The 24,272-nt window shown below is 51.6% G+C and overlaps 1 protein-coding gene across 8 annotated transcripts in view; it reads right to left on the bottom strand.

Moving 5' to 3' along the window:
• Nucleotides 1–3,325: 3,325 nt before the first annotated feature.
• TSKU (tsukushi, small leucine rich proteoglycan) overlaps nucleotides 3,326–24,272 on the bottom strand; it is a 314,781-nt gene continuing 293,834 nt past the window's right edge. The window contains exons 1-4 of one of the 8 annotated variants that reach the window (XM_052812438.1): nucleotides 22,512–22,741; nucleotides 20,644–21,357; nucleotides 19,881–19,962; nucleotides 3,326–6,711 (exon numbers count right to left, since the gene is read on the bottom strand). In XM_052812438.1, coding sequence (XP_052668398.1) covers nucleotides 5,646–6,704 — 1,059 coding nt within the window. In that variant the 5' untranslated portion in view covers nucleotides 6,705–6,711; nucleotides 19,881–19,962; nucleotides 20,644–21,357; nucleotides 22,512–22,741 and the 3' untranslated portion in view covers nucleotides 3,326–5,645. Of the gene's footprint in view, nucleotides 6,712–12,206; nucleotides 12,592–19,880; nucleotides 19,963–20,643; nucleotides 21,358–21,721; nucleotides 22,080–22,507; nucleotides 22,742–24,272 lie in introns of those variants that run through there. The other 7 variants (XM_052812439.1, XM_052812443.1, XM_052812446.1 and 4 more) reach the window with 7 other exon arrangements.

The following is a 24,272-nucleotide window of genomic DNA, read 5'->3' as shown; positions in this document are numbered from 1 at the left end:
GGTTAAGTGACCCATAACCTGTGGCCCTTCCTTGGTCCTCTGTTGGCTGAGATTCCCCCCATGTGCTGCTGGGACAGCGATGTTACGTGCCTCTGCCAGTCCCTTGGGCATCTCTGGACCTTTTCTTTACTTGCAATCCCCTCAGAAATCAAGGGGCAGCTTGATCCCACCAAAATGCATCATCACACGCCGCTTAGCAGCATGCTGCCGCCGACATCATCGCTGGTAAAAAACCACCAGCTCTAATGTGCCAGGATTCTGTCAAAAGGGGCTCTGGGAGGAAGAAGCCGTGTGTTTCCTTTAACCTACAATAAAGCAAAGCAGTTCAAAGAGAAGGAAAAGGAGGTTAACAATCTCTTTGAAATGTAGGTTCAAATTCCCAGCACGGCCCCAGTCAATTAACCAGCAAGCGCCGTGACACACATCCACCGCTAACGAGGAAGAGGAGGGGAGCACGTGGCGCGGAGGTCCAGGCGGGCAGCGGCGGGGGTCAAAGGACATCACCACGGTGGTGGGAAAGTTTCCAGGGGCAAAAATTTGTGGTTTTTTCAGGCTTTTCGATCCCCCTGAGGTGCACCCGGAGCGGAGGCTGGACCACTGGAGGGGATGGAGCTGGGCAGGGTGGCAACACATCCCCCTGCCCAAACGCCCTTGGCAGCTGGCAGGGGTTTTTTGAAGGATGCACAGCGCCTGGCACAGCGGGCTGCTGCCTTCTCCGGGGTGCTCCTCCGTGGCAGAATAAACCACTTTTATTTTAATGCCATTAATGAAAGGCAATGCAGGGGTGGGGATGGGGCAGGAGGGGGGAGGGTTTGTTCTGGCGCTGAGGGACGCGTGCACACAGGCATACAAATGCTAGAAGACAAAGACTGTGATTAAGGGCCGGTGCTCCGACTCCCTGCTTATTACAGGAAAGGATTTATCTGATGGCCTAGTTTCAGCTCCAGTTTTCCACCTTTTAATCAGGTTCCCAGGTCTGCTTGTCCACTCAAAAAGGGAAGGAGGGGGATGTCTCAGGGACGATGGGGCAAGAATAATGCTACGGCGCTGCCTCGAGAAACATGAACGGGGCAGAGGGTTTCGCTGCCCCAAAGCCTTCCCAGGAGGCAGATCCTGGGGTAGCCAGAAGGATTATGCCCAGCCATGCAGCATTATTTTCTGGCATGGCAAGAGTACATCCGTGCTTTCCAGCCTGACCAAGTCAGGGTGTGCGGAATAAATGTGCTGGAAATAAAAACCTCCTGCAAAATGGAAAATGTACAGAGGAGCAGCTATTTTTAAAAGGGACAGCACTTACTGCTGCTATGAAGTCAGTCTCATAATCAGTCAGCGAGGGACTTCTGTAGGCTGACAGCTGACAGTCAGGAGAAACAGCTCCAGCAGACTGGTGAGAAGAAAATGGGAGCTTTTGGGTACCAAGAGGTTCATGTTTTCAAATAAAGAGAAGAAGAAGGTTGTCCGATGCTGCCCTGGTCTCAAGGCAGATGGGGCGAAGCAACCCTCAATGTCTTTCCCAACATGCTGGGAAGGGGGGTGAGATGATGATAGCCCTCCAAGAGACAGAGTGCTGCAAGCAAACGCCAGCTCAGCCACTACTTTCCCCTCCCTAACCCAGCCTATCCTTATTGCCCAGCCTCCACTGAGGTTTTCCTGCTTCTAAAAATGTTCAGCCTCTAATTAAAACGCCCATTTGCCTTGCCAGGGCAAACGTATCTGGCCGCAGAGCTGAGCTGGTCCTGGAGACAGCCAGAGCTTCCAGCTAACCAGCCTGGCCAGCTTTCTTGGCATGGGTGGCTGGGGTGATGTCTGACACCGGGGTTTACAGTCCATCACGCCGTGTTATCAAGCTGACAGCAGCTTCAGAAAGCTGGCATGAGGGCCTCCTCCACTTTTCCAAGCCTGAAGCCACCACGTGCCTTTTCCTTCTCCGTGGGGACATTAGTGCTGTGTTTCTGGTGTCCACGTTCTGTGGTGGAGAGGGATGTCATGTGTGGGCAATGTGGGGGCTCACGCGGCTGACAGAGCCTTGCATGCTTCTTCCCATCCAGGGGGCTTCGGAAAGACTATTTAAATAATAAAAATCACTAGCAAAATAAGATGTTAAGGCAAAGGAATACTGGGAGGGTCGAGGTCCAGCACAGCGCTGGAGCATCATGTAAGTGGGGCATTCAGAAGGAAGTGGGAGAATCCAGCTTCAGACCCATCGCTCCTGGGACGGAGTCCTTCCCCAGGACAGCAGGACACTCTCCACCACTCCGGCTGAGCCCGCATCCCAGGGCAGGAGGGATCCCATCCAGAAGGAGCGTGGTGGTGTAGGCTAATGGTCACAGCCTAACGGTGGATGCCAGAGGAGCAGTCATCTCTAAGGGTTGGTGATGGCTTTTCCCCCTACAGCCCGTAATACTGCTGGGAGCAAGATCTGGCCTCTCCTGGCGATGTCAACCCCCGGGTTATAGTCTGACTGTCCCTTGCATGCCATCCTGGAGGGCAGGGCAGTTTTGGAAGGCAAATAGAGAACCAATAGACTTTTCCAGGCAGCCTGCAGCTCTTCCTGCCTGGATGGAAGATGCATTTGTTCCTTCAGGCTTGGGAGGACCGGGAACACTGCCCAGAGGCAGTTTCCTCGCTGGGGCTCTGCTTGCGTTGCTTTTATACACAGCACTGAGAAGTGCTTAAAATTAAATTTTCTATTTAAGAGCGGGCAAAGCCCTCCTGAGAGGTTTCTGTTTATTCTTCAGTTGCAATGGCTCTGCATGCTCTCAGCCCTCCACGCAGCAGCCCCCCGCTCCTCGGAGAGCAGTGCTGAGACTGGACCACGTGTATCTCACCGCCAAAAGCTCTGCGGTCTGGCAGCGTGTGGTTTGCCATGCCATGGCATCGCTCCTGCACCCATTCTCTTCCTCCCACCCCCCAGGTCTTGTGAAACAGCTCGTGGGCTCTCCCCACATCACCCACTCCGCAAATCCAGCCTTTCAACCCTAGCAGACCGTGTCCCAAACTGGCAAAATCCCTGAAGAGATCCCCACCATCTCTGACAAGCTTTGGAGCAGATCCTGGAGCAGGAAATTTGCTCCAGATACTCTTGTGCTGCTTCACTGCCACGTGTCCATAATTTCCTTTGAGTCAGCCAATGCAGCTCTCAAGCCTTTCTGCCAGCGAGGAGCCCAGCGAGCCAAACGCAGTGGGACAAATCCTGCCCCCAGTTTGGAGATGCAACACCCATGAGGTTGGTGGGGCTGAGGAGAGCAAGGAGAGAAGCCGCATTGCACTTCGGACCCAGCGACAGCTGTCGCCCTCCCAGGACTAAGGCAATAAATCCGGGGGATCTGGGTTTATTCTCCTCCAAATCACTTTATTATATTGTGAGTAATCACAAAGCCTTACAATGCTGCAGAGGTTCTTTAAAAAAACAAACTAACACAGCGACGGTATTTGCCAGCTTTTGCTAAGACTTGTTTAGCTAGCAGCTAGTGTGAGATTACACAAGGAAATCTTGCAGTCTTCAATTGGATTGTCACATTGGTTTTAAACTTACCACAGTGGTGCAAAGACAGTAACTTTGACAGTACGTGATTCCCGAAACATTTCATCTACGTACAGACTTATAAAATTAAACAACTTTTTAAAAAATTACATTTTCTGCCAGCAGAAAAGAATTCTCTTAAAAAGGCAAGATCTACTAAAAAACACCTCCTCCCTCCCAAACTGCCCCCATCTTGCACTGCAGTTGGTTACTGTTCCCCTCCAGATCCCTGCCTGCAGGCAGTCCCATTGCCTTTTTAAGAAAATCAATGTTTCCTGTGACTGTGAAGGCTGGTCGAGCATTGCAAAGGTTCAGTAGAGAGGGAAAACCCCCAGCACTGAAAGAAAGGGTTAAAATCCCACCCTAAGATCCACGATTGAAAAGGAGACGGATGAAAATGTGAGAGAGGGGTTTCAGTATCCAAAGTGAGGTGTTGACTCTGCCTTTTATGGGCTCAGTAGATTTCAACCATCCCTGGAGACAGCTGCTTTGGGCAACAGGGTTTCCATTCGCAAAGACCTTTGGGCGTGTGAGGATGAAGCCTGAGCTCCTCCCAACGCTCCCAAGGAGGGTTGTGGGATGGATTGATATCTGTATCACCTTTGCATGGACCTCCCTAAACCAGCTTCAAACATTGAAGGCTGCCCTGATGCAAGGCTGGGTTTAGAGACCAACCCGAGCAGGACCCCCATCCACAACATCCCTCCCCATCCCCAGGACGGAGCATGCTGGATGTGGACCAGACACCTCCATTGCAGGAGCTCCTATAAGCAAGCTGAAGGCTTCCCACATGGCATTGAGTCATGCTGTGCTGCCTTCCCCCACTTTCTCCTAGCCTGGAGAAGAGGGACGAGAGGGGTTCCCCTTTACTTTGCCAGCATTTCAGCAATGGAGTAAAAAAGGAGTAAATCTCTGAGGCTTTTTATCAGATTTCAGTTGGCAGCTAAGGAGCTGTGTGAGAGAAAGAAAAGCCACAACTCTGCAAAAAACCCCCCAAGATTTTTCCCCGATAGGCAAAGCACTCCAGGGTCCCAGGCGTCAGTGTTAATTCTTCCCCTGGCATGTTCTGGAGAGTTTTTTGGCGCTGGAAATTGCCTCACACGAGCCCAGCTGAGTCGCAGATGTTGTGCTCAGATGGCGGACGTCAGCGTGGAAGCAGCTTACTCTCACGTCCTCTGGGTCTGCATCTTGGTTTGATAAGGTCATCAAAATGAGAATCCCTGTCAAGGTTTTCTTCCAAGCTTCCCCAGAAAGAGAGGAGGGATTTTTATTCTTTTTTTTTTTTTTTAAGCTAGGCTACATGATCTCTTCAGTTAATTTGCTTCAGCGGAGGCTGGTTCCTGGGTGAGATGCGGCTGTTGGCAGACCCCTCTGCTTCCCTTGCTCTGCTGCACATCATCTCTGAGCAATGGCTCTCTAAGGTTAGAAAGACAGGAGGTTGCCAAGGTTGGACCTGAAGTAATTTGACATGAAAAGGATCGAGATGGGAAAACAGGGAGAAAATTGTGGGAAAAGTTCTCGACTTAATGTTCATTGCACACCTATGCAAATAACATGTAAAAAGCAGCACATTAGGAGCACCCTGTATTCAGGTTTGTCTGGAAATGTTTCTTCAAGACTGAAAGTGCATGACAGGGAACAGGGTGCTGCTAATGAAGGCAAGATCCAGAAGGCACTTCTTGGGGAGTAATAATTAAAAAAAGGATGATGCATGGGTTTGTAAGCAAGCAGCTACGGAGTTGGTATGTTTTGGTGTGTGCTCTGGAGAGACGTAGCTTTGCTCCTACAAATGTGTCTGGGGCACAAAGGTTTGCTCCAGACCGGCTGTTCTGTCCTGGGACCTGCAGAGCAGCTTGGTCCCCGCTGTCCGGAATCACTGCTCTTGAGCTAACAGGCTGCATACAGGACCTCAACGCTCTGGGCAAAATCTGGAGCCTGCAGATGATGTGGACCAGGATTTGAGAGTTTATAAAATCCACAAACAATCAAGTATTGGCATATACAAATATATAAATTATCGACAATTTTACAAAAGGCACACTGCAAGCCATCTCAGTCCGACACCTGTACAAATCCCACAGCCCCCCACCCTCCCTTCCCCACCCCTTCTCCCCAGCTTTCATCACGAAACGTAAGGGGCTGATGCTACGGACCCGTGGCTGTCGTGGCAACTGAGGACCTCTTTTTTGGTCAGCCCAATTTGTCGGTGGTACTGTCCTTCTTTGATGGTCTTAAGACACTGTATGTTCTTCCCCAAGGTGATGCTTTTGATGGAAGGTAGGTATTTCAGCACGGTCTTTGGCAAGGATGACACGCCTGTCCCAGAGAGGTTGAGCTCTTGTAGGGCGTTCAGACCAAAGATAACTTCAGCAGTCAGTGACTTCAGGTCAGGATTGCTGGATAAATCCAAAACTTGGAGGGCTGGTAGTTCCTTGAAGCTATAAGGAGAAAACTCTCCAAAGCCACGCAGGCCACTGAGGGATAAATGAATCAAATCTTTCAGCCCCATGAAGTCTCCTTTCTCAATCTTGACTAGAGGGTTCCCATCAAGATTTAAGTATCGGAGAGGAATGCCTTGAAGGTTTGGCACAGACATTAGCCTGTTTCCAGAAAGATTTAAGTTCTGGATGTTGGGGATGCTCTTTTCACGGTGCCTCGTAATTGTGCTGAGCATATTATTGGACAGATCCACATTCAGGGGTTTTCCTTGACCTTTTGAAGCAAAAATGTCCATTGCTATATCCAAAAGCTTGTTATTGCTCAAATCTATGTCGCCCAGAGGAGAACTGGAGAAACAGTCCTCTGGAAGGACTTCCAGAGAGTTATGACTCAGATCCAAGGACTCCAGGTACCGAAGCCTGGAGAAGGTTGTGGAGGAAATCTTGGCAATTTTATTGTAGCTCAGGTCAAGGCTCACCAAGGTGGTGTATCCAGGGCCAGTAAGCATCGATTCATTGATTGTTTCCAGTTTGTTTGATGATAGATCCAAGTAGGAGGTATCCAGAGGGATTGGGACAGGAACAATGTGTGAGCCTATTCCACTGCAGTCCACCTTGGTCAAGCTAAAGCTGTCAAAGAGACCAAAGCTTTCCACTTCGCAGTGGCAGCCGGGGAAGCAGGTTTTGGTGGTACCAAAACAAGGAAGGAGAAGCAGCAAATTGAACCAGGCTAGGAACTGCATTGTCGACCTAGAAAACAAGACAATATGAAAATAGATTTAATTGGTGCAGAAATTACTGAAGATCTGTAACAGTTTGAGGCATGCAGTCTTCTCCACTGTCTTTCCAAAGGAATAGATTAAGTACACCCTTAAATAGCATGGATGTCCCAAACACTTTGTCTCTCATGTTATGAACCCCACTGGGAAATTAATGGAGAAAAAAAAATTGGGTTAACAGTCTTTGCAGATATAACCAAGTTAAGACACAATTGTAAATTAGCTGTAAGAACAGTAGGCTGCCTTAAAGCAAAATCTATGCAACATACACCCTTTCGACTGGACCATGCGCGAGGCTAAATGACAGCTCAAACACCGAGTCATTTTACAGCCTGGCAAACTTCAGGACGCAGAGGTCTTCACGTCAGGGCATCCACGTGAGATTTGGGAGCTCCGGTTCAAGACCCTGCATTGACAGGTTGGAGAAATCATTTAGGCTGTGCACTCGGTGGGACCCTTAGGTATCCAAAACCCTTATCAGGGAAGGAAAAACCAAAGCTTTGTTCAAATTTCCTATAGATGACAGAGATAATGGCATCATCAGAACATCCTCCAGGATGAACGGCTTGAAAGGCCAGCTGTCTACCGCCCAAGCGGACAGCATGTCTCCCTTGCTTAGACTTCAGATGCAAATTTAGACGTGTTTAGATAGGTAGGATCGTTGCTTTATAGCAGGTGGCTAAAACCAACGCTCCTCGGGCTGGTGGCAGGTAGGACAGACAACAGCCTCTTGGCTCCTTGTCTGTTGGAGCAGAAGAACCAAGGACTGCTTAGTCTAACCCAGACTCTGCCATGGTGGGCCCAGCCTCCTGCACAGGCATCAGCTGAAGAGAGCCAATTTATTTCACACAGAGCCTCTGGGGAGTCTTTGCTAATTACATTAAGTATTCTCTCTGATTAACAATGCCAGCAAGCAAGGAGCTCTCTCCACCCCTCTGGTTTTGAGCCTTCTCCAGCTGAGACGTTTCTGTCCCTCCATCGTTGCAGCCAAGGGAGGAAGAGAGCTGATCTGCACCTCACCGGCTTGCTGGACCTCTTTAGATCGCATCCTAACAGCTTCTCCGCACAACGCTGGGCAACAGCAGCTGCGTGCTTTCAAGAGCCAGCCAAAAAACATTTAGCTCTGCATCTCTGGAGAGGGTAAACTGGAGCATGCCAGCATCCTGCAGGTCAGCAGAGACAGCAAGGGCTGTCCTCGTTGGTTCCCACTGCAGTCATGGGTGATGGCTCCTCGTGCCTTACAAACAAAGTCTCTGGGAGGCCAGCAACAAAAACCAGGCAAGCAGATCCATCAGCACCGCTCTTTGGCTGCGCTGCTGGTGATAAACAGAGGCTCGCATGCCAAGCACTCGTTTAGCCAAAAAAAAAAAAAAAAAAAAATCCCCTTTAAACGTGTGTTCCCATCCCCACCTCAGCCCCCTTGGTCTCTATTCTCACCTTTCCCACCGCTGTTTAAAAGCACTTTATTGACTTCCTTGCAGTATCATCTTTCCCACACCCTCTTTGATCTGGCTGAGGCGCCTTCCCCACAGCTCTTACACCTTCCCAGGACCATTTCCTAGAAGTTCATGCTTCCTTTCATCTTCCCTTACCCACCCCTTGGCAGCAGTTTCTCTCCCTTTCCAGCATGGTCTTCCTGACCCTGCGCTTTTTCCCAGGAGACCGATCAGGGACTACTTGCCAATGTGCAAAAGAAGTGCAAAGGGGAAAAAGCATTGCAAAAATATTGTCCTGATCACTGATATGACTTGTCTGGCGGTAACTCCCAGACCTCCTTCAAATAGAGAGCAGAGATTGGGACTCTGGCCAAAATGCCTGCAACCAAAGCATTGCTAAAGGCCAACACGCAATCCTCTGGGGTCCATTATTCTATAGAAACAACAGAAAATCAGTAAGATGAGCCCTAGTCCCAGCCCATCTCAACTGTTTCTTGAGAAAACACATATGTGTGCAGAGGGGATGCAGGGGGTAGAGCTCCTTTCTGCAGACACGTTTCCAGATATCCCTTTCCTAATGACATCAAGGCTGATCCCCTCTGGTTCTGTGCAGACAGACCATAGCGTGCTCCCTTCTGCAGTCTCTCCTAAACTACATACTACTTTTCTTTTCATGAAGCTGCATTTGGAACGCACTGAAGTGTTTTATTACCAGGGGAAATTACAGCAGTGGGGAGCTCTTTGGAAACTAAAAAAGCAAAAACTCAAATGTTAAATGTCTCGCATACAGGGAAGTACCCGCATTAGTGTCAACTCAGTCTACTGGTATTTCTTCTTCCAGATCCCACCCAGTGGCTATTCCCATTTGATGTCTCAACAGGGGAAGCATCTCCTAACTTCTGTGAAAGCCCAGCTCAGTTCCTCATGGCATCCTGTTGGCTCTGGTGAGAGCTGGATCAGACTCCAGCAGGTCCAAAGACACATCAGTGTGAGACTTGGTTTTCTGAGCACTGCTAAGACCTTCATGGACTCCTGCTGGGCCACCTGAAGAAAAGCAAGAGGGCAATCTCCAAAGTCCTAGTTTAAATGGGAACAGACTTTTTAACAGGGCCTGAAGCAATAGAACAAGGGGTAACGGTTTTAAACTAAAAGAGGATTAATTCAGACTAGATATAAGGAAGAAATTTTTTATGATGAAGGTGGGGAAACACTGGCCCAGGTTGCCCAGAGAGGTGGTCGATGCCCCATCCCTGGAACATTCAAGGTCAGGTTGGACGGGGCTCTGAGCAACCTGATCTGGTTGAAGATGTCCCTGCTCATGGCAGGGGGGTTGGACTAGATGACCTTGAAAGGTCCCTTCCAACCCAAACCGTTCTGTGATTCTGTGATTATATGAACTGAGAGGAGAATCAAAGCCAGTGCTGGGCTTCGATATGCGGCTGCTCAAACCCATTTTGACATGGGAATTCCCTTCCCAATCAGCCTCAAAAATGATCGCCAGAAGTGGGCAGGTACAGTGACTCCCGCTGCAACATCCATGGCTCCAGCCAGCAGCAAGAACAAACCATTACACAGCTGAAATGCAGTACACAAAGCTCAGCTTAGATATTTGCACAGCATCTATTGGCTCTTCCCTCCTCACAGCACTGCCCCAAGTTCTCCCTTACTGGCTCTGCAATTGCTTTGCAGATGAGATGCGATCCATTACTACCAGTTAAAAACTTCCTTACAGAGCAGCATGAAGCATTCACAGGCTAACAAGCCCCTTGGCCAATAGGTCTGATAAAATATAGGAGAAATAAAGGTACTGGTCATCTTCCAGTCCAAGAGACTCCTGCATTGCCAGATAATCAACGAAGAGCTTAGTCAGGTACAGGCATGCTTTATCATCGCATGGAGCAATCGATAGTGCTCTTTGAAATGGGGAAAGAAACATGCCACAGGCATTTACAGTTCATCTGTGTACAGCGTGCTTTTGAAACCGCATCAAATTGCCTTTGGATTGCTGCCTACAAGCTGCTCTGTTGATAAAGGCAGGCAGCCAAGGTATCCCCTCGTAAAAGGAAGATGAGTTATCCTCCTGCGGCACTGGGGAGATTCACCTGGAGGAAACACCATGGACCAGAAACCACGGGCACCATCACCTGGGATGGCAAGGGGAAAGCCATTGGGAGACAGCAGTTCACCCTTGGGCTGGTTCATGACCATGACCTCTTCATTTCTATGGCTGTTGTGCTGTGGAGAGATCCCAGGGATAAATTTTGGCCATCTGACAGCTCTGGGGGGCTTGTTATACCCACTGATTTCAACAGGAGCTGCTGGGGGTGCAGCAGCATCCCCCACATTTCAGGTGCCTGGGGTGGCTGCAGGGCTCTGGTCTTTACCTCTTGCTTGTCCTTTCTGCACGGAAAATATCCTGAGACAACCCCAAGGAGATTCAGTGGTGGACGATGGAGCCAAGGTTGGACCAAGCTCCTAGCAGGGTGCTAGCCTTCTTCCCAAATCCCACATCTCTCCTTGAGCCTGCAGATGTCCTGATGCCTCATCCCTGCTCTGCTCATACCCTGCACTGTCATGTGGCAGGACCCGGGCAGAAACCTCACACTGAGATTTCCCTGCCAAGAAAACCATTAAAATCTGATTTTAAAACCAGACTGTAGAGGAAACCCAGGTCTCAGCTGAGGGTCAGGGGGTGGGGTGGGAGAGATGAAAGCCTTGTTGCAAATTCACGCTTCTCACTGCACTTGATTTCCTCCTTCTCCTCTTCCTTAAAGACTTTTCTCACTAGTCTTCCCCAATCCACAGCTGAAACTTTTCCACCTCGTTCCCACCCAGGGGAGATGTGCTAACACATCCTGCCCTGGATGGAAACCCATTGCTCGGGGACTGGTTCCCACCTTGGGAACGCGGAGGTGAAGAGGATGCTACCTAGGCTACCTCCATTTGCCCTGGCAACCACCAAGCCAGAAATCCCTATAGCCCAAAATCAAGGACTAATTAAAAAATAATAAGAGGGGGAGGTATTTGAAAGTTTGCTGTTTGACAGAGTTGGGAAACGGCCGCCCCATTCCTCATGCTGCACCCCTCAGCCTCCCTGAACATGCCACTCGACAAAGCTTTGGCTAAAATGCAGCTGGAGTCAGGGCTGAAGACCCAAAATCACCCAATGAAGCTTAAGATACGTAAGTAAGAAGTGCAGAAACCCCAGGTTTTCTCTACGGTAGGGTGAAGAGAAAGAAATTGCTCCAGAAGGGGATGAAACCTACCTAAGACCAGACCCATCCTTGGAGATGCCCCGTCTCTCCCTTGTCCATGGCAGAACAGGATGCCCCGTCTCCCTGGGGTACCGCTTCCCACCCCATCCCTGGCTGCATCTTCCAAACCCAAGTCCCACCCAGCAATGAGCTGTACCCAGGATGAATCAGTTCAGCTCACAAAAAACCCCTGATCTTCCTTTTTCCCCTTTGGTGGGTCAGTTTTCCAGCAAATCGGGCTGCCCAGCCGCAGGGTAACCAGCTCTGACACAGGAATGGGGAAAACGGGACCTGTCTTTTCAACACCAGCCCACCATTAGAGCAGATGAACCCCCGTGTATCTAAGGCGTGGTGGACTGATCCTGGTAATTTCCATGTTTCTTGCCAATGTGCTACTGGATTAATTCTGGATTAACAACAAATATAGCAACCTTTAAAGGAAAGAGGGAAAAAGGAAGGGCTGGAGTCTGCCTATCCCAAATAGAGTTGCTGTTCTAGCAAAGGAGGGAGGAGTTGATTAGCAACAATATTTCATCAGGAAGAAAATTTGGGGATTGTCTTCTGTCTCTTGCATCAGCCAAGTGAAAAAAAGCAAAGTCTTTATAGCAAGGCCCACGAGGCCCACTTGGCTGCATTCGCTAATTGGGGGCAGGGAAAAGGGAATGCTATTGGAAAGCAAAACAAGCTGCATAGGTTATGATAGAGGCCATAAATCCTCCAGACTGGAAAAAAAAAAAAAAAAGAAGAGATAGTTGGCTCTTTCTCTCTTTAAATACTTGGGAGGCTCTGCGAGGCAGCTGGGATGGCAGCTCCAGAGCACCAGGATGCTCCCCAGTTGCTTCTCCAACAACAAAATTGCTTCAGAGACCTTTCCCCCCTCTCCTCACATTAATTATTCTGTAAAATAGGAATAATTATTGAATACAGTGCAGCACTAGCAACAGCTACGCTTTTCCAGTATGGACTGTCCCGGGCTCGGTCCAAATGACACAATCGCAGCCTCGTCTCCAGATCCCATGTGCCAACGTGAGCAGACAGCAAAGCTGGTTCAAACCAGCCTACAACCAGAGACTATTAATCCCTTAACTCGCAGGCACACACCACTCACATGATAAAGAAACTGCTGCTGACAAGGTTACTCTTTTTTTTTTCTTTTTTTTTTTGTGTGTGTGTGTCTGAATCCATGGAAAGTAAAGGTCATCCAGGCTTTTGCTCTGCCTGCTTCAGACTGGCTTTCCCCTGCAGAAGGGGTTCCCACATGCATGCATCAAAGAGCTGTGTTTACCCCCTCTATAAACCTTATTAAACCAATTAGTGCTTCCTCACAAAGGAGTTTTGGTGTAAATGGGAACAGGGCTTTCTGACCCATTTGTTATTTTTTGTTGTTTACTGGTTTGGGGTGTGGTTTGCAAATACCGGTCCTGGTTTTACACTCAGTGTTTGTGACTTCTTGGATTTAGGGAGAGGACAGCTAATGAGAATGCAAGAAGTATCTGCTATTTAGGTTTGATCCTGCATTTGCCTAGACGGGTTTGGGGGAGTTCAGTGGAGTTACTCTAGGTGTCAGTGACAGCAAGATGAGAATTAGTGCCTTGGCTCTTTGAAATTCAGCTTGATTTCATGGAGCCCTCCATCAGGAGCCATTGCACAAGTCGCTTTGGGGTGATAAGTTATCACCCTTCACTTCACGCTGATGGTTTTATCAGTGGGAAGTGCAAAGCTGGTTAGACAGCAGAGGCATCCCCATCAAGATATAAAGAAGGAGATGTGCAACCCAGTCTTCTCCTTCTCCTCACCCTATTTCCCCCATCAGTGCATGCAAGCATTGGGATGAGGGGAAACTCAGCCACTGGGATGGTGGCTTTAGCCCTTATGGCTCAGTGTAAAGAGACATCAAGGGCATGAACAGGAGCTGAAATCATCCTGCAGGTGCCTGAACACTTTTTGCTCCATCTTCCCGCTCACGGGGGAAAATCAGAATTAAATGCAGGGAATGAGGAAAAAAAAAAAAGAAAAAAAGAAAAGATTTCTCTATGAATTGGTTTCTGCTTTAATGATTGCTAATAATGGATGTAAAAGCACCTCCTCTGCATTCAGTCAAGAGCCCCATCACCAAAGGAGGAGTTGTTAGCAAGTAGTTAACCCAGTGGTATCAGGAATCTACATTACCAGGCTATGGAAGAATAAAATACAATAGGCACCAAACTGGGGATGGAAACAAAAAGTTGTTTCTCCTCCCTCAGAGCAGAGATGTGGTTGTATTTAAGGCAGACCAGGATGGGCGGCGTGATGGGGATGGGTGAGCTCAGGACGGGATTTATCCTCTCTGACCTGTGGGTCCCCAGGGATCACAGGAGGCAGCCAGGACAAGCAGATCTTGAGCCAGTGGTTTATTTGCTCTGTGGGTGCTTTGTCCCCGTTCAAGTGATTTCAAGAGGGGATAAAACTGCCATAAACAGAGACGAGATGCTGCTCCCAGATCTGAACAAGAACCCCATTGCTCTGCATCACGTCTGCCTTTGCAAGACTTGAATCTCACCAAAAAACATGGAATTTGCGTTGTAGACAGCCAGAAGGGGCGAGGAAGGAAAAAACAAGACACCATTCCTCATTTTCCCCAGATGTCAGTTATCTCCATTCGCTTTTCTCAGCTCCAGACATAGAGAAACTGCCGAGCCAAAACCGCAATGATTAACCAGCATCCCACCCATGCCCTCCATCCTTCAGGGAGATTTTCGTAGACATTACAGGGGATGGGATAGATAAGATTAGCAAGAGCAAAGCCAAATTGTTCAGCATCAGAAGCATTTCACAACGCCAAAGCTGGAACGAAGCAGCCACTCGACCCACCATGCAGGCTGCAGAGAAGACATATGGGATTGATCTAGAGGGAACCCAGCACCTCCAAACCCTAGAGCTTCTCACTATGGGTTTGTTTTCAAACATGTGACATCCCTTGCTCAGCTGAAACAGCCTCTGCTCTATTTTTTTTTTTAAAGTAAAATAAAAATAAATTATCCTTTCTTTATAAAAGAAATTGAGAGACCTATTAAAATAATCTTTGCTCCAACTGTTAATATCACAAATCCCATCTGCTTTGCAAGAAGCCATGGGTAATTTATCATCCTAGTGTTTAAACAGCTAATAGTTTATTCCACTTGTGCAATCTCTCCCCCAGCATCCCTCATCCCGCCCAAGGAGGAAATCAAGGTGCCGTGTGGTGTATTTTGGGCTCTGACAAAAGGAAACCTGTGCGGGCAGGTCTGCCAGCCCATACAGCGAGTTCCAGATGCTTTACATCCATGGCTGAAATATGGACAATTTCTGCCACCTCGAGAGCTGCGTGCCTCCAAAAGCCACATCTTGGAAGCAAACTGCAGCCCAACTCCCGGGAATTTCGCCTCAAGTGGGAAAAGGTCAGTGCTACCTCCAGCATGAGCAAATCAGGAATTAAATCACCGCAGCACCAGGGTTTTGCACAAAAATCCCCCTTTCCCGCTCAGCCCAGGAAGCTCTCAGGTTAATAGGAGTTTTATCCAGGGTGGGGAAATAGCCTCCCATGGCTTTGGAAAGCAATTTTGCTCGCCAGCCTCACGCCGAGCTGTGTTTGTGCCTGGAGGAGGCGTTCCCAAAAGGAAATTGAAGTTTGCCAAGCCTCCGGAGCAGCTGCGGGCAGGGGAGGGCAGGCGTCGGAGTGGCGTGGCACCTCCCGGCAGCACCGAGAGGAATTCACAAGGCTCACCGTGAGCAGATGGGACGTGAGCATCCCGGCCCCACCATTGCCTCCTGGCTGTGCCAGCTGCAGGACCGTTCAAACTGGGAGCATCGGCAGCCGCACACTGGTTCCCAGCGGCCCGGGATGCACGGGATCAAACAAGGTGCCCGCAAGGGATGCAGGAGCTCAGGGTTTTCTCCTGCTCCAGCATCACCCCGAGGGTGACCACCCCAAATCCTTTTACCCCTAATAACCCCTGCTTCCCATCCTCCCCCCTCTGCTTTTTAACCGTGAGCATTTCCAGGAACGGGAGGTCTCGCTATCCCGGCACTCGCTGAGCATAACAGAGACCTCATCTCAGCCAGGAACACAAATATTTTCTTAACCGCCTCGAACTCAGCCTGAATAGGATCCTCATCATAAACCCAGCGACACATCCCAGAACGGGAGGTCTCTGTTGCAGAGGAGTTATTTTGACAGAAACCGGAGGACAGACCAGCCCTTTGGCATGTAATTTCATAGCAAAAGGAGAGGTTTGCACCAAGCTTTACGCCAGCCCTAATGCATTTTGCTGTAGAGGAACCTGGTGAAGATACCAACAGATCCCCCTGCCCCACCATCTCTGATGCCCAAGGGCTCGCTGTGATGCACGGAGGGAGGCTGCGAATACCCAGGCTTTACCCAAATCACAGCAGTAACCTTGGGAAGATTAAACCCTCCTTCTTCAGGGCTTCATCCCCCTTTGCAAAAGATCAATTTAAAAATGATAGATGACAGCTTCATCTGCAACGTCAGGGTTGCACATGCTTCCCCCTCCTCTCTGACCTCTCCTGGTGTCAGACTAAGAAAGCCAACAAGCTGACGTGAATTTTGAAAGCATAAAACAACTGAGGCAGGACCTTATTTCTTAGCTGGTCAATTAGTGAAAGCTAAAATGATCGTAGCGTGCTCCTCCTATAGCCTCAGCCTTTGACGATGCTCTCCCACACCTGACCCCCAGCCCCAGCCGGTTCCTGCGCCGGCTCCTGCTACGACGATACTTTTTCGTAGCACTCTGGCTCCCAGAGACGTGATATAATTCAAGAGGAATGCACTCCGGGACGAACACCATACACCAGGCCAGTGAGAAACATTAAGAGGTGCAGCACAGGGAGAGGAAACCTCCTACCCACGATGGACCCTTCTTGGTTTTAACTGTTAGTAGAGCTGCTCGGCTGTATCGTTGTGCCTGGCTGGGAAATGCCACGTGCCGTGCATGTCCTTGGGATGGCACATGCCACATCCCACCCTGGGAAAATAGAGATTGCGAGGACCCACCAGCGGCTGTCTGGTCCATGAGGGAAAAGCACAACGTCTGTGGACGTACCCCACATCCCCAATGTAGTTTGCTTTCAACCACCCCGGTGGGTTGGCCTGAGCTGCAGAAGGACCATGCTGCGTGGATGGAGATGGATGGGTTCCCCTGGAAAGGATGAGCTGGGCAGGGGGAAGGAAGGAAGAGAGAGAAGGGATGGTTCCAGGGAAAGGCGATACATCCCAGGGTGATGCTTCTCCCTTCCAGGTGAGACACGGCCCACCAGGAGCGAATAGCTCATAGCAGCCCCATCATCCTGGGTCTCTAAGGGCTTTCCAGCTCTTTCTCCTTGAAACAGAGGTGGCTGCAAATCAACTCTCCAAACGCTGCGTGCCTTGGTCACGGTGCTCTGCCCGGCTCCAGCAAGCAGGGGAGGCTGGCACCGGCCAAAATCATGCAAAAAGCAGAGGGAAAAGAAATCTGCCCCGCTGGGACTTCGGCTGGGCAATGCCTCTGGCCCTGGCAAAAGGATTTTAAGAGGACCCCATGCTGCTTTAGCTCTCTGAAAGGCAGCAGCTCCCAACCTCCCTTCTCCTAAGAGCCCTGCGGGGCTGCTGGCTTCAATAAGGGAGGGCAAAGAGAGGAGGCAACATTAGGCTGGGTGCCCCTCAGCACTGCCCCAGCCGGCCCAGGGCTTCTTTGTGGGCTTTTTATTTATTTTTGTGGTTGGGATTTTTTTTCATGCACAATAATCTCCAGGCCTCTTTGCCTCCTGTGGCTCTCAGCGTGCAGCTGCAGACCCTCCACCGAGGAGATAATAAATACAATCCTGGCCGTTATTGTTGCAAACAGCACAGCTGGAGGCTCCTGTCTCGTTCCCCTCCCGGCCTTTCTTCTCCCCCCCCCAATAATTCTTGCAATGTGACTCTGCGAACAATGAACGCCAGCGAAACCGCTCGGTAGAGCGGGGCTTCAGGAGCTGCCCCCACCCCAGCGAAGCGCGCGAGGCATTCGCTACGCCCGGCGGGTCTCCTACAAGATTTGGGAAGGGAGGATTTGGGGAGGGGAAGGGGGTCTGGGTAAAGCTGACAAAGGGTTTAGCAGCAGGGCTTTGTCCCCACGGCGGTTCCCAGTCCAGATGATGCTCTATTGCCCCAGTGGTACGGTGTTGTGGTATCTCCTCAGGTCTTTGACTCCCCTCCCTGGGCCAGGATCCTCCAGTGCCTCTTGCCTGGTGCAGGATTTTGGAGAGAAAGGTCATCTAAAGTGGGTTGGGAGAGCCACATCCCCAGCAGGACCCATTTCTCACCGCTGATGTTACCACGAGTCCCCATTCACGTGCCTCAGTTTCCCTCCTGACACCGTAAGGATGACTAACCCCAGGACCGAGAGGTGTTCATTCCTGTGTGGGGTTGGGGTGATGGTTGAACCATCCCCAGGTTCAAATCCCACCAGTTTAACTGGGAGTGGAGTACAAGCCAAGACGCCCCAGTCTCACCCCGCGCAGAAGCCACTGCCACAACCGGTCCAGCCAAATGCCACCACCGTCCTCGTGTACCGTGTCCAGCTCCTGCCTTGCCTGGACACTCTGGGGACACCAGCCTTGCTTTGCCTTCTGCAAAATGGGCAGCCAGGCTGGGGGACAGGGAAGGGGACATTTGGGGAGGTGGTCGTGGTGGAGAAGTATCTATGTGCCTCTCAAATCAGCGTTCGTGGATTCTGAAGCATGGCTGCAGTCTCGGTGGCTGCCAACAGCAGGCCTGCCCCTCCAGGGACCTCTGCCCACCCACGCTGCTCAGCTCCTCTGGCTCCATCCCGTGCCCATCCCCGTCCCCTTGGTTTTGGCACAGCTCTGTGGCACTTCTGCCGTGCCATGGAGATGCCGCAAGTCGCCCAGGATGCACAAAACCATCTTCTTTTTCCGTTTAACCCTTTATTAAGCTGCCTCCTAACCCAATTTGGCCTGATTTTCTGACCAGCAGAGTAAAAATTCCCAAATGACGGCATCCTCATACGTGCCCGCCGTATGGGCTACATGGTGCTGGCCCTTTGCACCCTGTTCCTTTCCCCAAAGCCAGGGGAGGTCACCATGCACCATGTTGCAAACACAGGAGATGGGGACATCAACACGGGACTTTTGGGGACAGTCCAGAAGAGCAATGCTCCCCCCCGGCCGTGGGACTGACCAGGTTATGAGTTACCCCATGATCCTGTAATCCTTTGAGTTGGAGATCTCCTGCAAGAGGTTGCAACGCTCCGATCCTGGGTAGATACGGGGGCTGCACCCTGGGTGGGAACTGAGTTTTGCACCGGGATTAAAGGGCTTTGGAGGAACGGTGTGTGAAACTTGGCCTCGCCATGCCCCCTGCTACAGATATCTCATTCTCAAGGATGGGAGGAAAATGGGTGATTTTGGGGTCAGGGATTTGTCCTGCCCCACTTGGCGAGCTCTGCGCACATTTGTCACTTCAGACGTGACGGGGGTGAGGAATCACATCTGGTTTGACCCATCTGCCACAGGAGGGCTTTGCCTTGAAGTTTCAGCTTTTCCTGACAAGGGTTATCTCATTCAAAGTAAAAAAAAAAAAAAAAGGTCCTTGCTTCTCTCCTCGCCCCTGGGTTTGAGCTGCCATGCATGAATCAGAGGAAGGGAGAGGAGTCAGCATCACAGATACATGGACAGCAAAAAAGAAGTAGGAGCGGGGAAAGGGGAAGGAAAAGAAAACCCACAGATGCCAGCACTCAGATATCACACACAGCACATGGCCCTGCGCTCAGCCACGGCAAAGATAAAGTGCTTTTTTCCCAGTTTGCCACTGCTCCAACAGGCAGATTTCCAGCCTGGTTAATACAACTCAGGAATGTCCCGTGCTAAGGCAGCCAGGTTGGTTTAATCTCTTGCAGCGTCTGCAAGCAGGGGGGGAGGCCGGGGCAATTCTCAGAGCACGTATTTCCTTCCCCCCTGCTGCACATCATGAATACTCCAAGAATGAACGATGGAAACTCCCAGGAAATGAAAAAAAAAAATTAAAAAAAAAATTGCAATACAAATTAAAATCTCAAGGCTTCCGTGTAACGAATGGCTGAGCCGTTCATACGTTCCCCTTGATAGGTCCAGGTGCCAAGTTTTAAGACAAGAAACGGCTTGCTCAAGCCAGCCTTTATCTTTTCCCGGCCCTCAACATCTCGGCGTTCGGAAGTTTCTTTTGATAGCCTGCCAGGAGGCCAGCGCTGCGGCTACCGCGCACGGCCCGGGGGTGCCGGGGGTCAGGAGGGCTGCCGGACAAGGATGCCTTGTCTTATCCCACCCTCCAGCCTCTGCTTCTCCCCACTAACCAGCTGACAAGCGAGGAGGAGGAGGGAGAAGAGACTGAAAGAGGAGGAAAAAAAGCAGTTAGGGGTGGAGGGAAAACTCTAAATCTCCGGAAGACGGTGTCTCACCTTTTTTTCCAGCTCTGTCTCGCGCCGGGGTGGCACACGGTGCTGTTCGCTGCAGGGCTGGGGGAGCACGGGATGCTTTTTCCTATATATAAAAAAACCCAAACAAACAAATAAAAAACTTTTGCATGGTTTTTTTTTTTTTTTAGAGCTCTTTTCTCCCAATTTCCTCCCACCCATTCAATGCTGTTTTATTCCTTGCATTCAATCTTAAAGAATAAGGGTGCGGGAGACCCTCACCCCGACCCTGCAGCCTTCCCTGCCCGTCTACCTCACCATCAGAAATTAATGTCCCCTGGGACGTCCCTCACGTCCTCGTTCCCTCCGGGCATTTTGTAATTGCTCCCCACTGCCTCTACCAGCAGCCGCTCAAATTCATTCACAAACCAACACCATCTCCCCGCAGCGCTCCCGCTCCAGGATGCCGCAAGGGAAAAACCCGTCCGGGAGCTGCCACCCACCCTCCTGCCCACCCCGATCCCGAGCATCGCTCACCCCACGCACCCACCGCCTCCGGAGAGGGACCCCCGCGTCGGAGACGGGTGACGGCTGAGCACAGGTCAGGGCCTCGCCGGGTCATTTATAACCCACGTACGGGCAAACACCTCCCGTGTGCCCTCTCCGGGACAGGGACTGGCTCCCGTGGGTCGTGAAGGGACGGGAGCTGCGCCCCACGCCAGGACGACGGCAGACACTAACCCACTTTGCCTTTGCAGCGCCTGGCAAGCAGCACAGCCAAGTTTCGCCTGCAAATTCTCCCAGGGACCTACCAGGCTCCCTCCGAGTCCTTCCAGCACCTAACACATCCAGCGCGCTCCTTATTCCCGGAGAGATCGGCGAGGCGTTGGTCTAACCCTGCCTTTCCACAGTGCCTCTTCTCCCGGTATTCGCTCTGCTCTCTACCGCTGCAATAAAGCTCCGTGTGCTGCCAAGCGAGCTTTGGAGCGGCGATCAATGCAATATTTCAGCGCAATGCCAGCGATCAGCACCGGCTGCTCTCTGCAGAGCAATGGCACAGTGTCCACCCAGACAAGTTTCCTACTGTAACTTCAGTGAATGCGGTTATTCAGGCTAACGGCAGCTGATTTATCATGGCAGACACCCGGGGAAATCTTTCGACTCGAGAGACTGGAGGCTCCTCGCCCGGCTGCCGCGATGAACGCCGTGAGCTCGGCGCGGCTCGCCGTGCTCTCGTTCCACCCGTGCTCGAACGCCTTCGCTGCCACCAAATTACGTTAGCTAACCGCGATGGAGAGCGTCGGTTAACGGAGGCGATGCCACTTCCCCACGACGCAAGCCACCGGCTCCATCCTCGCCGCTCTCCTCCCAGCCTTCCCAAATCCCAAGCAGAGGAGTAAAGTTGACGGACCCTTTTGTTTCCAGAGAGCTGGCACGTGTTGTGGTTTACTGGGCTAATAAATCTGCCGTGGTCTGCGCCTTTTAATGACTGCAGCATTAATAACAAGTTTCCATGGAGCTGCTTAAAAGTTTACAGGGTGTGTGCGTTATCAGGGGAACCCCGTGCTTTCTGACCTCCTGCTTCAAAAGTCACAACCAGCAGCTTTTTTTTTTGTTTTTTTTTTTTTTGCAATAAGAGAACAAATAAATCCTGATCTGCTTCCTCTCCCTTCTCCCCCCCGCCCCCAAACACACCTTCCCCTCCAGCTTAATCCACTTACAGGCATGGGAAATTCCCAGGCAGGGAGCTTTGCCTTGCCTTTATCTCCGCAACCCGGGGGAGAAGACCCCCCTCTTCACCTCCCAGCCTCTTCACCCCATTCAGGCGACCCCCTTTAAGCTTTAACCCCCCCCCCCCCCCCCCATTTTCTCCTTTCTCCCCTTACCTTGGGCGAGCTGCAAACCCCTGCGAGCCTCCCAGCACCAGAACCCGACCAAAAAAAGCCTCTCTCTTCTCCCAGCCCGCCGTGCTGGGAAGGGAGGGCCGGGAAAAAGGCAGGGGGGGCTTTGGGGGGGTGGGTGGGAGAGGAGGGGAGACAGGGAGCCCAGTGTGAAATCAAAGCCCCGCAGCCGGGCACGGGAGGCGGTGCGGAGCCTCCAGCTGCTGCTCGGATTACTTTGCAGCCGTGGCAATCCCAAGCACTCTGCAAACCACCATTGCACCGGGGGAAGGAAAAGGGGAAAAGATCCCGGCTGGAGACGTTTCATATCCCCCCCCCCCCCCGCCATCCTTCGGGCTGCAGCCCTCCGGGGACGAGGTGAGCCGGGTTGGGGGCTCGTACGCACCCGCTACACCCCCAAAATTCCCCCTTTGGCAAAACCAGAGGTGGGGAAAAAGTAGTTTACCTCCACCGGAGACCTCTGTCCTCCCCCCCCCCCCCGCCCCTCACCCGAGGTGTTTTGCAGCCCATGCCCGCTGAGCCCCCACGCGAGGCAAACTCATCACACCCCAAAAAAAGTTTCCCCACTCGGAGGTCGAGGTGGGGGGGGGGGTGTCTCCCCAGCAGACACCCCCAGGGCTGGCCCTGAGCATCCCCAGCTCCCAGGGCAGGCAGCAGGGAGGGCTCAGCCCCCCCCCCCAAAAAAAAAAAAATTGTGGGGGGGGGGTTTGCAACACCCCACGGCTTTGCACACCCTGCCTGTGAGCCTGGGGGGGGGGGACAGGGAAGGACTCACCGGGGCCGGGGTCGGTTCCCACCGCCGGGCCGGTTCTCACGGCGGGGAGCGGACTCCGCCGGGAGCCGGCAGCAGCAAGGCTTGGGGCCGGGTGTCCCCTTCTTCCTCCTCCTCCTCCTCCTCCTTCTTCTCCTTCCTCCTCCTCCTCTTTCTCGTCCAAGGCGTGCAGCTGGCCGGGCAAGCGGGCTGCCCCCTTCCCCGCAGGAGGAGGGAGGAGGGAGCTCAACAGATGGCTGCACACAAGGGAACATCTGGGAGGAGGAGGAGGAGGAGGAAGGAGGCAGGACTTACGCTCGGCTGTGCCACTCCTGAGCTGGCAGACCCCCCTTATGGGGAAAAAGGAAAGGGGGGGGGGGGTGTCAAGCCGGCTTTGCACACACACACATTCCCCCTCCCTGCTGCTCTGCTTCCCCCCTGGGTAAAATCTCTTGTCGTCCCTTTGCTTTCTTGGGGATCGCTCACAGCACAGCCTTGGTTCCAGCCCTGACCTCTGCAGGGCTGTATTTGCAGGAGTGGGTCTTATTCCTGAACATCACCCAGTTTTCCAGGCATATAGGGCCAAGGTCAGCTCCGCCACCCCAGGGTGCAGGGCAGGACAAGGCAGCACCGAGGTCTGAGCGATGACAGCAGGCAGGAGACTGGGGCTTATAAATTGTACGGTGCAACCCCTGAAATAGGATAAAGCAAAAAAAAAAAAAAGCAGGTAGCAATCCACAGTTTGGGGAACAGAGAGTCTGGACCCCATCACTGTGGGATGGGCAGTCTCTGGGGCTTCTCCAAGGAGGCTCTGAAACAGCAGCCCCGCAGCAGAATTTCTTGACTATTAGGTGTAATGGCCCGGTGGCGGCTCGAGTCGTGATGCTGGTACTGGAAAAAGAACCGGGAGCCTACCCAGTGTCGTGGTGCTGTGACACTGGACAAGGCAAAAAGGACCTCAGGGGTCTGTGAGTGGCAGGGGCCTCATCCTGCGGCTGGCTGTGGCTTCCCACACCTCACGCCTCGTCTGCTAGCCACTATTAGTGGCCTGTGCCAGCTCCCAAGCTGTGCGGTTGCTTGTTTCTTAATAGGTTTAAGTTAAGAAGGTACCACCAGGCTCCCTGTGTTTACTTTTAGTAGCGCTGGTGCTTTGAAATACGGCACATGCCCCATACCAATGATCAAAGTTTGCTCAGACCATGACCTTCAAGCAAGCGTGTTGCTGAGATTTGCATTTAGCATCTCTTTGTGATGAAAAGGTGGCGAAAAGGCAGGTTTTTGCTCTGCTCAGCTGCTTTCTCCGAGCGCATCACCCCACGACCTGCCTGAAGATTTGCTGGGTGATCCCCCCCCCAGTGAACACAGCTCTGATCAGAAGAGCTGAGGCTCAAGGCAGGAGATACCGGGGACATCAGGAGGAGATGGCAGAGGTTCCTCTCCACCCTCCCAATTTCCGAGCATGTTTTATCTGGGTTATGTGCTCACTCTGCGCCCACGTCTTAGGAGCTGCTTTTTGGGAATCACCATCAGAGTGTGAGAGCTCTGCCAAGGAGGGGACAAGCAGCCCCAGGGAGCCAGACGGAGGAAATCTGTGCTCAGGACTCAGCTGAGCCAAGCGCTTTTTCGGGAAAACCCTGGGAAAACCCCTTAATCTGGGTTGTGATTTTCCATGTGAAGGTGGTGGTGATATCTCCAGACATGAACAGTCTGCTATAAGGATCCATTCACCCAGGTCTTTGTTCATTTTTATAGCTCTGGGTAGGGGAAGTTGCTAAGCTGGAAACT

The sequence above is a fragment of the Harpia harpyja genome, chromosome 17 (assembly GCF_026419915.1).
Source record: "Harpia harpyja isolate bHarHar1 chromosome 17, bHarHar1 primary haplotype, whole genome shotgun sequence".
In the NCBI taxonomy this organism is placed as follows: domain Eukaryota; kingdom Metazoa; phylum Chordata; class Aves; order Accipitriformes; family Accipitridae; genus Harpia; species Harpia harpyja.
This window is presented reverse-complemented; position numbering and strand designations above follow the sequence as displayed.